The sequence below is a fragment of the Hemicordylus capensis genome, chromosome 2 (assembly GCF_027244095.1).
Source record: "Hemicordylus capensis ecotype Gifberg chromosome 2, rHemCap1.1.pri, whole genome shotgun sequence".
Lineage (NCBI taxonomy): Eukaryota > Metazoa > Chordata > Lepidosauria > Squamata > Cordylidae > Hemicordylus > Hemicordylus capensis.
The window spans coordinates 219,626,164-219,642,641 of record NC_069658.1 but is presented as its reverse complement, the minus strand read 5'-3'; the positions used below and the strand labels follow the sequence as shown (position 1 = coordinate 219,642,641).

The 16,478-nt window shown below is 47.3% G+C and overlaps 1 protein-coding gene across 1 annotated transcript; it reads right to left on the bottom strand.

The window, feature by feature from the left end:
• Positions 1-9,806: 9,806 nt before the first annotated feature.
• On the bottom strand, positions 9,807-16,092 carry LOC128346547 (uncharacterized). The gene has a single exon (XM_053299969.1). The coding sequence runs from the start codon at positions 15,096-15,098 to the stop codon at positions 13,704-13,706; it is 1,395 nt and encodes a 464-aa protein (XP_053155944.1). The 5' UTR covers positions 15,099-16,092; the 3' UTR covers positions 9,807-13,703.
• Positions 16,093-16,478: the final 386 nt, after the last annotated feature.

The following is a 16,478-nucleotide window of genomic DNA, read 5'->3' as shown; positions in this document are numbered from 1 at the left end:
CGGATGGGTCAGATTCGGACACAAATCGAAATGGGGTGTTTCGATTTGGGTACAAATCGAATCACAAAAAAATCATTTCGTGCACACCCCTACTTTCGATACCATCAACCATGGGTTTTTTTGTTTTTTTTTTGGATCACCTTGTGGATCTGGGAACACGAGGCGCTACCTTGCAATGGTTCCATTTCTATTTCTTGGGAAGATTCCAGATGGGTGTCACTTGGGAGACCATTGCTCTTGGAAATGGGAGCTTTTACATGGAGGCCCCCAGGGCTCCATCCTGTCTCCAATGCTTAAAAAAACACACACACACACAAATCTACATAATCTCATAAGGAGATTTGGTGCAGATTTTGAAAACAACCCAACCGCTGGATAAAAACACGTTTTTGAGGCCCTCTCGAAGGCCACCAAAAGTGTTAGGCCTTGTATTTCAGCAGGGACTTTGTCACCACCAGACAAGCCAGCGGCAGCTGGAGGCAAATCTTCCCAGATGGCCTTAATGAGTGGTGGGGCTAATGCAGAAGAAGCCGTTCCCTTAGGTTAACTGGTTCTGAGCCATTTAGAACTGTGAAGGTCCTCACCAGCACTTTGTGTCTGGCCCAGAAACTAGTGCAGTAGTTGTAAAAAAACGAGCACTATGGTTTCTTGGGATGGCCTCGGAGACCAATCTGGTTGCCAAATTTGAACTGACCTTTCCGAACGTGTATAGGCAGCCCTACATAGGGCACACTGGAGTAATCAGACCTAGAGTGCACCCCTGTTTGAAGTTCATTCTCTTCGAGGAATGGATGCAGCTGTTGTATCAGCCAAAGCTGATGGAAAACGCTGCTGGCCACTGCCTCAGCCTGAAATAGAAGAGTGGGACTTGCATCCAGGAGCACTCCCAAATAGGGATGTGCACGGAACTGCGCCTCTGCAGTTCGAAGGCAGAGGGGGTGCCTCTTTAAGGGCGGGGGAGGGTGCACGCACCCCTCCCGCTGCTTCCCCCCCCCCGCCAAAGCTCGTTACTTTGAAAAACCTTCAGGGTGGCAGCGTACCTCTCTGCTGCCCCGTTGCCCCTCCTCGGCTGGAAGTACTGGGTATGCATGACTCATCAGCAACTTCCCATCATATCTGCTAAAAAACCCGATGCCGGCCTGGTGTCCCAGCCACGCCCCCTGTGTCTGACGTCAGACGCAGGGGGCATAGCTTTGCTTGCAAATGGGCCTGTTTGCAGGCAAAATCTCTGGGCATCCCATGTTCATGGTGTGGTTGGATCAGCCCTCCCTGCCTTTTAGGGTTAGTTATCATTAAGAATATCTATAGGCCACTTTTTAAACAAAAAGTTCTCAAAATGGTGTGTATGAGCTTAAAACGACAACCACACCCTTCTTCATCCCATCTCTGCAGGCAGCAATGGTGGCTTCAGCAGGACCTGGAAATGCTGAGAAGGTTCTCCTGTGAATTTTCAGCCTTTCCCCTCTAGAGTGTACCACGGACAGACCTGCATAACATCGTAGGATCATTTTGTTGGAAAGTTAAAGGACTTTGCGCTGTCTCTTTGCCTCAGACAGTGGAGGACAGACTAGTAAGTCAGAGGGCTAGAGGGTCAAGACATTGGTCATCCCTTCTCCACTGCTCTGATGCTATCCCTTTGAAATGTAGGTTGCTAATCTCAGGGACTCAACTTTCTCCTTCTTCCTCTCTCTCTTGCTATCTGCCCGCCTACCTTGCAACATGGCAAGTTCCTCTCCCTGCACCAAATGTGCAGAGAGGATGCAGAATCCATCTGCATCTAGATAGATAGATAGATTAGAGATCCTAAATCCTCACTTTCCTATCTAGAATGGAGTTCCTTAATAAATGCCTTTTATATTGATTTGAAACTATGAATTGGCTCCAGGTTACTTTACTCTCAGCACACACGCATGCCTAACTAATCTACCACTGTGTTGTGCCTCTGTGCACTCTGCTATATTGAGAAAGGGATTCTCTCACCACAGAGAATTTCCAACAGGTTATGGGAGCCCAGTATTTTGAGCTTCGTGTGCTGCAACTAGAGAGTTAGGTTTGTTCCAGGAGATCCATTGAGATCTAGCATGGACACTTTGAATTGCTAATCTACAGCAACTGCCTTTTGGAGCCGGTGAGGATGGCTACATACCTAGAAGGGAAACTCAGGCTTACTATCCTGGATGTGGACAACTACTTGGAATGGAAAACCAGATTGAGGATTGCACTGAAAGCAGAAGGACTACATAACGTTATTGAAGGGGGCCCCCCGCCAGAAGGATCCACAAATGATGAAAAGACTGCCAGGCAAAATTGGGTCATCAAAGACGCAAGATCACAAGCTTTGATTACAGCTTCTGTGAGTAAAAATTACCTTTTTGCTATTTGTAATCTTGGAACCTCAGAGGAAATGCTAAGCAAGCTAGATTCCTTGCATATGAAAAAAGGGTGGGCATACACCTTTAATTTACGAAAGAAAATGCAAGATCTCCAATATAAAGAGGGGGACTGCTTTTCTACTTTTGTGGGAACTTTGGAAGATTTCTTTTTTCAATTTAGAGAGGCAGGAGAACGATTTTCAGACAGTCAGAGGCTAGAAGCTCTGTTCCTGAGCATGCCTCCCAGCTATAGCAGTATAATCGGCCAATTGGAAACCCACACCAATCTAAGCTTTGAAAAGGCTGTAGAGACGTTATCCTCTGAAAGAAGCAGAAGGAGAATTTTGAATTCATGCTGTGAAAGTGAATTGGCAAGCAACTTTGCTCTTAAAGCAACAATTGATCATTCCAGGTGAAACCCGAGATGGGCTCACATTCTAAAAATAAATAAATAAATAAGACACACACCAGCAACAGTCACTGGAAGTACTGTGCTGGGGGTGGATAGGGCCAGTTACTCTCCCCCTGCTAAATAAAGAGAATCACCACGGTAAAAGGTGCCTCTTTGCCCAGTTAGCAGGGGTTAAAGAAAAAGAAGAAACCCCAAACAACAACAACAACCCACCAATTTACCAAGAACTTGCTTAGTGTTGGAAGTTAAAGGACTTTGCGCTGTCTCTTTGCCTCAGACAGTGGAGGACAGACTAGTGAGTCAGTGGGCTAGAGAGTCAAGACATTGGTCATCCCTTCTCCACTGCTCTGATGCTATCCCTTTGAAATGTAGATTGCTACTCTTAGGGGATTCAAACTTCCTTCCTCTCTCTCTCTTCCCATGGTACAAGTGATGCTCAAATTGTACACTTGCTTTTTCGCCTTTTATTGTTTGCATTGTTGACTTCTATTCATGCTTCATGTGGCCTGGCATGTGGGAAGCCCTTTAAGAACAAGTCAGACAAGCAGGAACATGGGAACATAGCATACCGAGTCAGACAAGTGGTCCATCTAGCCCAGTATTATTAATTTTTTATTATTGTTGTTGTTGATGATGATGATATTTATATCCCAAAGATATTCCCCTCAGAGGATGAAGCTGCTCTGGGAAGAGCAGAAGGTTTCAAGTTCCCTCCCTGGCATCTCCAAGATAGGACAAGATTTTTTTAAAAAATAGGACAAGATTTTTTTTATTGAACCAACAAACTACCAAAGCATACAGTACGTTGCCAAAGCACAATTATATACAAAGTGGTTGTTTGTACATGATATATCTACAAAGATTTACACACCAGGATTTGGAAACCCACAAGGTTATGAAATATATGCAGGTAGTACTGTAACTCGGGGGTGGGGGATTTCAAGGCACATCAGGTAATCAGGGGGGTTACGTCCGACGTCCATTTCCACAATTTGTCCCATTGCTGTTTAGAAGAGATACTCTTGTCTTTTTGCACATAACCATACAAACTTTTCCAGAAGAGATTTACTGACTCATCTGCATAAACCTCTTGGTCGCGTCTTCCCTCCCTATTCCTATGCAGGAGCATTGCATAAATGACATACAGGTTTACTAACCTGATTACGAGAAGGGGAACGTTCCGATTCCCTAGTATGAGGGCACCCATTCCGTCCCGTTTCCTTGAAGGTTTCTTTCTGGGACCTCGAAAGGAGCTTCTATCGCTCAAACCCGGGGTTAGTTCTTCCCAAGTCTGTTTTTCCAAATCAGGCCACTCTAACAGCTTGCTTACTCCCTGCCACACTCTTTTGGCTACCACACACTCCTTTAAGAAATGTGAGTGGGTTTCCCTGAATGTTTTGCCTAGCTTACTAGCTTTCTGTTTGCAAGTGATTTTAGGGCACTCTTGCTGGTCCTCTGGGAGCCATGGCTTAGCTGCATTAAGTGGTAGTACTTGATGGTATAAGAGCCACCTTGTTTCCCATAAATGGAAAGGGACTTTTTTCTCCTTAAAGAGAGCGATAGGGTGATCGGGTTGCAACAAGTACTGTGAAGTGCGGTGTTTGTAGCGTTTACGTTCTAAATCAGGTTTTAAGAAACCCACTTCTAGAATCACTCCATAAATTGTTTTCCTTAGCTGCTTAACTGAGGAGGATCCTTTAATTAGATCCGGTTCAACCTTCCATTTAAGTGTGAATAAAAAATCTCTCAAGTAGTCTGGGTGTTCTCTTTTTAATACTTGTGTGATATTACCATTGAAAGATCCTTTCCCCCACCATGCTATGCCCCATGCTGACTTGCGCCAATGCAGAGTGAAAAGCGAGACCCAGGTTTTTTGCAGGAGGTTGGACATATCATGGACATTCACGAAAATAGGGCTGAGAGAGACTCCTGCCTGCAACCTTGGAGAAGCTGCTGCCAGTCTGTGAAGACAGTACTGATCTTGATAGACCAATGGTCTGACTCAGTATGTGGCAGCTTCCTATTTTCCTATCCCACCCTCCAGTACAATACTCTTTGGGGCAGCTCACAACAGCAAAAAATTAAAAGTAATATAAAATTACAAGATGCCCCCGACAACTACTGCCCCCACTGGAGCAGCTCTTGGGGACCCTTGCACGTGTTGCAAAGAGCATAGGAACATATGAAGAGCCCTGCTGGATTAGGCCCAAGGAGGCCCATCCAGTCCAGCATCCTGTTACACAACACAGTGGCCCACCAGATGCCCCTGGGAAGCCCACAGGCAAGAACTGAGAGTATGCCCTCTCTCCTGGTATTTACAGGCATCCTGCCTCTGAGGCTGGCCTATAGCCCTCAGACAAACAGCTGTTGATAGACCTGTCCTGTCCTCCATGAATGTATCTGGACCGTTCTTAAAGCCATCCAGGTGCTTGGCTGTCACCACAACTTGTGACAGAGAATTCCATAGGCTGATTGTACATTGTGTGGGCAAGTACATTTCTTGGCAATCAGTTTCATGGGATGACCCCTGGTCCTAGTGTTATGCGAGAGGGAGAAAAAATAAATGCCTCTCTATCCACTTTCTCCATGCCATGCCTGATTTTATAGACCTCTATCATGGTGCCTCTCAGTCGTCTCCCCCCCCCCAAAACAAAACAAAACTAAAAAGCCCCAGGTGTTGTAGCCTTGCCTCATGAGGAAGGTGCTCCCGGCCCCTGATCAACACCTCTCCCCACACTCCATGCAAAGCTGGCAAGAAACAAGAGGAAATAAGAGGAGGCCTTTTCCCGATCCTCTGCCCCATTTTCAACACTTGCTAGGGGGTCACTCTGAAAGGGGAATACCCCCACCTCGCTGCAGGTGCCAGAATTCCTCTGTCCATCCCTGAGTGGCTGGCAGTCGAAGCTGTTTTTCCATGGCAGTGTGGGGGGAGGAGCTGGCCCAGATGGGGATGGTGGCAGGGGCGGAAGATCAAACCCTCTCCTCCGTGCCACAGTCCCAAACTGACTGCAAGCCCATGAGCAGCCTGGTTGCTTATGCCCATACTCATGCTGTGCTTGCTCCCTAGAGTTGCATGCTAGCAAATGCTGAGATTTGTTAACACCTCAATTGCAAATTCCCTCCTCCTCCTCCTCCTCCGGCTGCTGCAGATTAATCTAGGATGAGGTCTGTGCTTTTCCACTTGGAAAGGGCCTGTCTCTCTCCTGTCGCTTTGGGGTCTTTCACTTTCCCTGTTGAATGCAAGGAGGGAATTTGCCTGGGGCAGAGGGATTACTGCTTCCCTTTAGAAGTGAAGGACTCCAGCCAAGAGGCTGTCCTGTGTTTGGATCCCATCCACCACCCGTGGAGAGGGGGGTCACCCCCACTTCTTCCCAGCGCCGATGCCCAGGGGCCTTACAAGATGTTGCAAGCTCGGAGATGAAACGAACAGGCAGTGCTCAAACAGTACAGCAGCAACAGTATCCAGTCACACAGGCCTTGCCAAAGGCTGGTTAAAACTACATTGGCGTTCCAATGGGAAAATCTGCACGTACCAACAACTGTGAATAGCACACCTCTAGGGCTGGCCCTTGGTTCTCAGCCAGGGGTTCCCAACCTGCGGTCCTCCAGCTGTTGCTGAACAACAACTCCCACCATCCCCGTGCCACAATAAATTGTGGCCAAGGGTGATGCAAGTTGTAGTTCAGCAATATCTGGAGGGCCAGAGGTTGGGAACTCCTGTTTTGGGCAATGAATTGGATTGGCTGCAGAGTTGGCCCTTTTATGTGGCCAGGTGAGATGGTCACCTCAGGGGGCAGAATATTGGGGCACCAGCAGTGTCCTGAGAGAGGGAAAAGCCTTCAGGGGCCCCTCATGGCTGATTTATCAGCATGTTGTTGTCTTCCTATCTTGTTGCAGGCCTGAGCTGACATACAGAGCAAGGATTCCCTGCTGCAGCAAGAGATCAGCCTAATAGTACTTCCCAACTAACGACTCCCTTGTAGCAGGGAAGCAGCAATTTTTGACACCCTCCTCTTATCCAGGAAGCCCTCTGTGACTCCTGAAAACATGCCCCCAAAGGGACACATAACCCTCAGGGACATACTTTTGGGTGGCACAGAGGGCTTCCTGGAGAAGGAGAGAAGAAATTGCCACTCCCCTGCTGCCCTGGTGCAGTTAATCTGGAAGTGCTGTTAGGCTTCTCTCTCGCAGTGAACCTTGATGGCGGCTGACATGACCCAGAAGCCCTATGGAGGGCTTCATACCACACAACATGGCTTCATACACACCCCAGGGCTTCATACCACACCCCATGGTATGGCATGGCTTGCTTCTCCATCGTGAAGATCAGGCAATTCTAGATGTGTTACTGTATTTCTTTCCGTTGTCACAAACAGGGGAATGTGCAGAAACGCTTCTGGTGCTACAGTCCAATCTTTACAGTTGTGCCGCATGTCCTACTATCTACATAGGGCTGACGGATCATGTCAGCCACCACACTCAACATATTGGCCGCCTTCAGACGTAATGCAGAACTGTGGGTCCAATGCGCCCCCCGTCCCCCAGCTCTCCCATCTGAATCTGAACATTCAGGACAGTGGTCTCTCCGCAGTCAGTGAGACTGAAGAGAGGCAGGTGTGAGTTGGCTGTGCGGGCTTCCTTCTTTACTGAAAGACAGCCTGCACAGCCAATCATGGCTGGAGTTGAAGGAGGAGCTTCCTCCTTCAACTCTGGTTCCAGGCTCAGTAGCCTGTAGTTCCAAATTCAGATGTACCACAGGCTGCCAGGAACCTCGGGTTGCAGTGACAAAACTCACCACAACTCAAGATTGCAGGTCCTTTTCTGAACCCTCAATTTTGTTGCTGCACCCAACTCCAGCCCCACACATTCGGATGTAACTTCCGCAGAACCGTAGGCCTATTCAACTGCCATTCCACATTACATGTGAATGTGGCCATAGTGAGTCACCAAATTCTTCTTAGCATGCTCAGGTAGGGATCCTGAGCAACTGCCCAGTGCACCCAGCCCTACAACCAGCCCCCCACCCCCAATTATATGAAGAGTAATTGCAGCCTTCTCTTCTCTGGGTTTCTGTCTGGCTTTTGGAGTTCCATCAGGTCTTCTTTCTAAAGGAGAACTCAAGCATTACGATTCCACCATGGTACAAAAACTGGAAATAAGAAATGGGATGCAGTTTGGCTTTCAGATCCTTCACTTCACATAGTCTTTCCTCCCACTCCACATGACTGAGGCACACAGGTGGAGACAGGGTTGTCCTCCGGTCATGGCAGCCTCAGAGGCCAGATGCTGGTCAGGGCATGACCTTACCTCTTGCCTGTGGGCTTCTCAGAGGAATCTGGTGGGCCACTGTGGAAACCAGGTTGCTGGACTAGACGGGCCTTGGGCCTGATCCAGCAGAGTAGTTCTGATCAAGCCCTGCGGCCGCCACATACATTGCCACCATTAAAATTGCTGGAAGGGCCCCCGCACTGGCTGATTGGCTCCAGGCCCTGCAGCACACCAGGACTCTTTAAAGATTGCCCTGCATGGTGACGCTGCCCACCCCCCCCACACCTCCAAGGCAGTTGGACATGCTCCTATGCAGGACTGACTCAAGATTGGGGGGGGGGCAGTGTATGATTGAGGCACTGCTGCAAATGGGAGAACACCCCTCTACCACCAGAATCCTGGAACAATTGTGTGGACATTGAGAGTTTTCTTGCAGTGTTTTACCCGCGCATACATCCATGACCTAGAGGGAGATGAACTGAAAGCTGAATTCCAGAAGAAAGCTGGAATTCATTTTAGACATTCCTCTAATTAGATCAAAATTCAGCCAGGGAGAGGACAGAGCAAACTAGAAAAGGAGCCAATTAATGGAATGGGGGAATCTACTCATTCCTAGTTTAAAGGGATCATTTCCCCCAATATTATGTCTTGTTTCCAACTGGCCGGGCAGCAGAGCTGGCCTTATGAATTCGACAAATATTTATATACTAATACGATGAATATAGATACCACTTTTCAACAAAAGTTCCCAAAGTGGTTTGCATAGATATAAATAAAATGGCACCCTGTCTCCCAAAGGGCTCACTATCTAAAAAAGAAACATAAGATAGGCACTAGCAACAGCCACTGCCGGAATGCTGTGCTGGGGATGGATAGGGCCAGTTGCTCTCCCCCTGCTCAATAAAGAGAATCAGCACTTTTAAAAGGTGCCTCTTTGCTCATTTAGCAAGGAACTTGTGGTAGCAAGCATAAATTGCTAAGCAAGATCCACCCTGGTTTGCACTGGAATGGGAGACTACATGTGTGCACACTGTAAGATATTCCCCTGAGGGCTTGGGGCTGCTTTGGGAAGAGCACCTACTTGCATACAGAAGTTTCCTTGGCATCTCCAAGATACAGCTGAGAGAGACTCCTGCCAGCAACCTTCCCCATCTGGGAACCAGACGTTAAGAAGACCTGGTGTAGACAGTACTGAGCTAGTTGGACCAAGGGTCTGACTCTCTAGCAGAGGGATTCTCAATGTTGGGTTCCCAGATGGTATTGGACCTCAGCTCCCATAATCCCCAGCACCAGTGGTCTTTGGTTGGGGATTATGGGAGCTGAAGTCCAATAACATCTGGAGACCCAACGCTGAGAATGTCTGCTCTAGAAGGCAACTTCCTATGTCCCCCGGCTGCAGCACTAGCTCACTTACTTGCTCACACACTCTCTACCAAGCACCAGGCTTGTCTGAATCATCCTGAAATGGAGGAGAGACAAAATGGAGACAAAAGAGCGGGAGACACAAAATGGAGGAGCGGGTGAGAGAGGGCAAACGGGTGCTGGAGCAGTGGCTTGTAGTGTGGAGACACAGACGGACAGCAAAGCGGGACACATGCTGTATGCCACAGTGAGCAGCGGTGTGGCTGGGCCAGAGGGCTCAGCAGGGCCTGGAAGGTGAGGCCGTATTTCCCACAGGTTTGTCTACTGGATGGCTCGGCGGTGATGCAGCTGGTAGAGTTCTGGCTGGTGTAGCAGACAGGGTCAAAGCAAGCTGGATTCATGAACTCTTTATTGAGTGAATGCATATAGTCCACAGGTGAACTTTACAGAAAACCCAACCGCAAAAGAGGACTCTAAACTAATACAGATACTTTCCTCTCTTCACAGCAATATGTCCAAGAGAAGGAACCAAACTGAGAATGTTGAAAGCCACAGGAAAGTGAAAGTTTGAGTGTGATGAAACAGCAGGAGTCTCTTGCAGTCTCCGGTGAGATGTGGGCCATGGATTCCGCCATCCACGGCCAGAACGTTTTCCAGTGGGAAGAAGGGAGCCTTCTCTTATCAAGGTGAGCCAGTGTCTGTATGTTTTTTACAACCAAGTTTACAGTAACACAATAAGTATGCTAGTGCTTCATTCTTCACTCTCTGCTATGAACTAAACTCAAACCAAGAAGCACATATAAATCAACCCAATGGATCATAGAGAGAGAGGCACGATCCAAAGTCCTGGGGCTTGTGTTGCTGTCCTTTCACAGGATCTTTTCCTATTCCAACTGCTCAGGTTAGCAGGAGCCTGGAGTTCGTGAGAGCCAAGACATCCTCAAACTATTCCTCCTGCTGCCTATGTTGCCAAAGCAGGCCAGTGCCGTGCTTGACTCCATTTCTTCCAAACCAAATGGATCATGGCAAAGTGTACAAAAGTCTCTCTAGACTGTAACATGACTAACCCTTGCTTAGTTCTAGGCAGCCACAGTTTGGCCCTGAGAAAGGGGGAAACCTGGTGGGTTAAGCACCACCACAGGTCAAATACAAAAGGTATCCCATATCAAAAGGATCCTGCTATCCTCACCTGGATAAATTAAATCTCCTACTCCATTTAACTTCTTCATGGGCAAAAATAAAAATAAAAATGAATTTTGTAAAATATACAGATATAGAACTTCTCAAAACACAGAAAGCCAAATCCATTTGAAAAAAATAGGGTTTGATGTGCCAGTCAATTAGTTGTTCTAATTGTTTATATGAGGATAGATGTCAATCAGGTATGAGGGGCTGGCAGCTTTCACGGCCCCATTGGGTCTCCCCACACGGGGCCACGAAAGCCCAGATCCAAAAGGTAAAAAGGACTCTCATGTCCCACGCTGGGGATCCATCGGCCAAAATTAAAGGCCATCAACACTGCTACAAGAGTATTATTATTATTATTATTATTATTATCATCATCATCTTATATTTATATCCCGCTCTTCCTCCAAGGAGCCCAGAGCGGTTTACTACATACTTGTGTTTCTCCTCACAACAACCCTGTGAAGTAGGTTAGGCTGAGAGAGAAGCGACTGGCCCAGAGTCACCCAGCTAGTATCATGGCTGAATGGGGATTTGAACTTGGGTCTCCCCGGTCCTAGTCCAGCAAGGTAAAGCCAATCCACTGTGTTCAGGTTTTTTGATAGGCAATCACCCAAAGAAGGGGGAAAACATTCATACCCGCCGCAAGTATAAAAAGTTGTTCTAACTGCTTAATAGCTTTCTCCAATAGGTAAAAGATATGTTTTAGCAAAAACACTTTCCTACAAAGGCACAGTGACCACTTGTGCCAGATATGGATTCTCTCCTCTACCTTTGTAAACCAAAGATTTCAATTATAAGCCCCATCAAGATTGCTTAAAACAAAAACCAAAAAAGCCCACCACCCAATATGTTGACTCTTTCACGTGCCAGTGCCTTGAGCAACTTCCCCTAAAGCTTCGGGTCTTGAGTTGCAAAGGAGTCTACGTTAATTTCCCTCTTAGAACATCCAATTTGACCACTACACTTTTGTCAATATTCAGTTTTGATCCAGAGATAGCCCCAAACTTGTCAAACAAGTGTAAAATAGTCCGTAGTTACCCTACTTTTGATACTAAAACATTTACTTTGTCAGCATATGCCAATAGCTTCATGCCTGCATGGTGTGTTTGAGAAGATGGGAGTATAGGGATGAGCCAGCGTGGTGTAGTGGTTAGAGTGTTGGACTAGGACCGGGGAGACCCGAGTTCAAATCCCCATTCAGCCATGATACTTGCTGGGTGACTCTGGGCCAGTCACTTCTCTCTCAGCCTAACCTACTTCACAGGGTTGTCGTGAGGAGAAAACCTAAGTTTGTAGTACACCGCTCTGGGCTCCTTGGAGGAAGAATGGGATATAAAATGTAAAATAATAATAATAAATAATAATAATATAGTGGTCTCCTACCTAGGTAAGCTGGAGCCATAATTAATTAATAGTATAATAAATGGATCTATCAAAATATTCCCAATTCAGCAGTAACATAATCAAATAAGGAAGTTAGAAACCAGAAATTCCAGAGAAGGGATAGACTCTCCAGATGAACTCCTCCACCCACACACCATAAATGGATTTTAAAGATGCTCTGATAAATAAAGCATCACAATATAACAGGTTAATATAATACAGTGCAGTGCAATACAGATTGACACAAACACAACTTTGAACACAACTTTGAGATGAGATTCTCACTAAAAGCTATTTTTTTCAGGACATTGGTCAACTGATTAACCCCAGTAACTGATACATTTCCCAAAACTAACTCCAACGTACATCTGGCTCCTTTGACTGACTGTTTAGGAGCCAGTGAAAGAACTCCTACCCCCTCAGAAGGCATTTCCCTCTGAGGTGTAATCGTACCAAAGTTGGGGACAGAGATGGGTAGGAACAAAAAGGTAAAGAAAAAAGTAAAGGGGGAAAGGGGAAATTAGTGGGGGGCGGGGGCGGCGGAGGGAAGTGTTAGGGATGAGACTGTGAGTGGGATAACAGAGAGAGGCTTCGGAGGATCCAGACCGCCTCCTAGTTCTGTGTCCCTTTCGGCTTCTTCCGCTCCTTCGTGCCAACTGGCAGAGATGTCTGCCTTACACATACGATGCCAAGCTTGCACCGTCGCCAAATCGGTAAGCCAGTGGTTCTTAACGTGGGCTCCACTAGAAGTTGCTGAACCACAACAGCCAATCAACTGTGGTGGGGGATGCTGGGAGTTGTAGTTCATCAACATCTGGTGGGCCCCACATTAAGAATCATTGTGGTAAGTTCAGAATCAGGACCTCTTGTCTTAAATAACCAGACAGGTTTTGCACACCCTCCTTCCCAGATGTTTCTGCTTCTAGTTTATCTAGGCCAGGGGTTCCCAACCTGAGGCCCTCCAGATGTTGCTGTTCAACTCCCATCACCCCTAGCCACAATTGATGATGGGAGTCATAGTTCAGCAACATCTGGAGGGCCACAGGTTGGGAACCCCTGGCCTAGATGTTCAGCCTGAAGAGCTGAAGTGCTCTTCTGAATCCCTCTTAATCAGCACTTAGGGATTATACTCCAAATTCAAATGTTGTTACTTATACATTTCCACAGTATGGCAGATATTTTAACAGTGTTATCTGTCTAATTATCCATTCTGCTTAATACTGAGCTTCCAGTCAAAGATCAGCCTGCTCTGGATTTAAACAAAGTTTAAAAAAAATTCTTCTTCCAGAGACACCTGACAGGCTTTAAGAGTATCATGGAAGACCTGGAGATCAAGCTCAAGTTCACCCACTAGGTGTTCTGCCCAAATCAACCTTTGGACTGCTTCCTGAATATCCAATTCAGTATCTTCCACCTCAGAGTTCCTCTCATTATCCGCTGGATTTTGTCATGTCCTACGCCTAATCTCTTCACCCTCATGGTCTCTCAATTTACCATCTTCTTTCACACTCTTTGTTCCTTTGGCTCCAACAAGCCATTACCCTCCTCTGATTGTACTGCTTCCCTCCATCAATTTGATAATCCAAAAAGGTGAACTTGTTAGCATGTGTTGGGGCTTGTGTTTCGGCTTTACTGTTTTATATTATTTTCTCTTTGGCACAGTTGACATCCCTCTGCCCTGTTTTTGTCATTTTCTATGTGGGTTCCGTCTCTAAAAGTCAAACACCATTCACTTCCTTGGAATCACCAGGTACAATGTGATTTGTCTTTTTGATGCACACTTTAGCCCTTTTTTCAGTTCTGTTTCCCCAGCTTGACTCTCTGCATGATTTCAGACATGCGGCTACATTGGTCCGGTTGTAGTAGGCCTCAGGGCACCATGTGTAGGTGTGCCCTGATCTTAAACAGAAGTTGCATTCAATATTTTTCCTACACGAAGGTGTGTTATGGCCCATCTCGCCACATTTCACGCATAAGGCGGAGATGCAAAGCTTACGGAAGTGATCATACCCCCCACATTGATAACAGGCGGGGGGTTGACCAGAGTATGTGGTGATTACTCGATCAGCTCCTATGAAAAAATACTTTGGCAGATGTCTCACACATCCAGTCTCTGGGTCGTTACGGAGTGAGATGACGGAACGGTACTCACCCGTCCAGCAACCATAACTGTCCTTTATCTTGTGTGGTCCCATCAAGAGATCAGCGTGGCGCTTGATCCAGATGGCGATGTCTTCCGCAGGAATCGCTGTCGTTCTCAAGGCGACAGTCATTACTTTCATGTCTCCTCTGAAGAGGGGTACAATCTCAAATCCATGCAATAGGTCTGGATGGAAACAATCCACCCGCTTACAAGCCGCCCAGAATCTTTCATAAATAGGTTGCGATTCCAAGCAGACGTCTATCTCTTTGGAACCTGGCTCTTGTATAATGTCGGTAATGGTATCCAATGGGAATTCCATCTTTTCTGTTATGAAGTGTTTCAATAAGTAGTCTCTCGTACCCTTGAGGCTGTCATCACCCACATAGCGGAAACGAATCACAAAAGGTTGTCTTGGGCTGTGGTCATCTGGGACAGTGTTTATGAACGCTTGCCAGTAATCATCATCTGTGATGCAATTCAGGTCCTTGTAAGACATGGAAGCCGTTCCTCCTCTGGATGCTGCTGCAGTCAAGAAATCTCTGGTTGGACTATCTTTGATAGCTGGTGCAGAACCTGGTACAGCTTTGGCAAAATTCAAAACCTGTTGCTTAGGTTCTGATACGGGTAGAGTTGCAGGCAACTCTCGTTGTTTATTTGGTTTCCCAGATGTTGTTGGTTTTTTTAAATGATGTTTGCTGACAGCATTAGGTGCTGACATTTTAGATGGGAGTTGCTTTGGTTGTGCTTCTTCTTCTTCATAACTGCTTGGAATGTCAGATGTGTCAGTTGAAGTCTTTTGTTGCCCCAGAGATATCAACCTTCCAGGTGGCAGTCTAGCAAAAGGGGCTTCCAGGATTTCAGGAACTTCAGGTGTTTGAAGAATTCCCAGTGTACTTGGGGTCACAGATATCCCAGAAGTTGAAGGTGTTGCAGCTGTGCCCGTCTTCTCTTCTAAAGATGGCCTTTTCATCCATGAATCAGGTTCCTCCTCGCCAGAAGCATTTGGTAGAGATACGAGACTCCATGAAGGTCTTGCCTGGAACTTGATCCCTTCATTTGGCAAAGTTGGAATCCCAGTATTTTCACTGGATTATTGTTTTTGTTCAGAGGAGATTTTTCCAGATGACAAAGCAGAAGTAGTTTGCCCCGTTGGTTCTGCCTCTGGAGATGGGTGGAGTCGTTTTTGTAGTCAGTTTATCCCCTGGATAGCTTCCCTGCCAAGTTCTGAACACTTGATGAAGGAGCCTCATGAAAAGCAGGTTGGAATGGGGCTTGGGCAGCAGCTGGGCTGAGGCAGGCTAGCTCAAGGCTAACCAGGGAAGCTGGGCTGAGCTCTGCAAGGCTCTGGGTCTCCAGGAAGAGCTTGAGCAGGAAACTCAGCTAAGGGAGCTGTCGCAGCAGCAACTGAAGAGCTGGCCCTGCAGGGTTTAAGTAGGAACCAGGAGGTCTCCACCCACCTTCTGGCCTCCTCAGCCTCCTCTGATGCAGCTGGGCCTAGTTCTGTCTCCTCCTCTTTGCTGGGCACACTTCACTTCTGGCTCTCATCTGGTTCCTGCTGTTTTGTGGCCATTAGTAATTAGCCCCTTGAACTGGAGTCTCCTCCCTTTAGTAATTGTTTTCCAGAGGTAGCATTCTTGCATTATTGTGGCCCATTCCTGTGGATTTGCAGGCCTCCTATGCACCTGCAATGTTTTGCACTCTTCCTTTGGCTGGAATTGACCAGCTGAGGTGAAATCCACAGGCTGGCTTGCTTAGGCCTCATTCAGACGTAGCCCAAACGAACACGCTCTCAGTCAAACAAACCTGTGCTGGATTTTGGAACCCAAGAACCACGCCACTTCAACTCAAGTTTCATTCTCTCCGACCGCCGCTGGCCAGAATCACCCCTCCCTCTGGCTAGTCCGCAGACTGAGGCTGCGTCCCAGCCAGCTCCATTGCCAGACTGTGGGCATGGCTTCAGCGTGTCGGAGGACACCCAGCAAGCATTGGCTGTGATGCAAGAGGGGGCGTGTTCTGGGCGATCTTAACTCTTTCCTGCCCTTGCTTATAGCCGTGACTGTCCCAGAAGGAATAAGCTGTGCACAGCCAGCCATGCATAATCTACACAATCAGCGATGCCCCAGGGTGTCAAGGGGCTCTTCCAGCTGGGAAGGCGGTCTTATTGGGGGAGACTCACTGATTCAAGGCACCCCATTTTAAAGGGGGGGGGGAATGGAAGTGGTGCAGTCTCCCTGGATTTGAAAGGGAGTCCCCTCAGCAGGGTGGGAGCGGGCTGTGCGCTGCTGGGGAGTGTGTAGTGCCTGCCTTCCTCGCTGCCACCTCCGGCTTGGCGGTGGTGAGGAGGCCAGCG

Coding starts and splice junctions, on each gene's coding strand:
- LOC128346547 (XM_053299969.1), bottom strand. CDS start 15,098: ATGAAAAGGCCATCTTTAGAAGAGAAGACGGGCACAGCTGCAACACCT.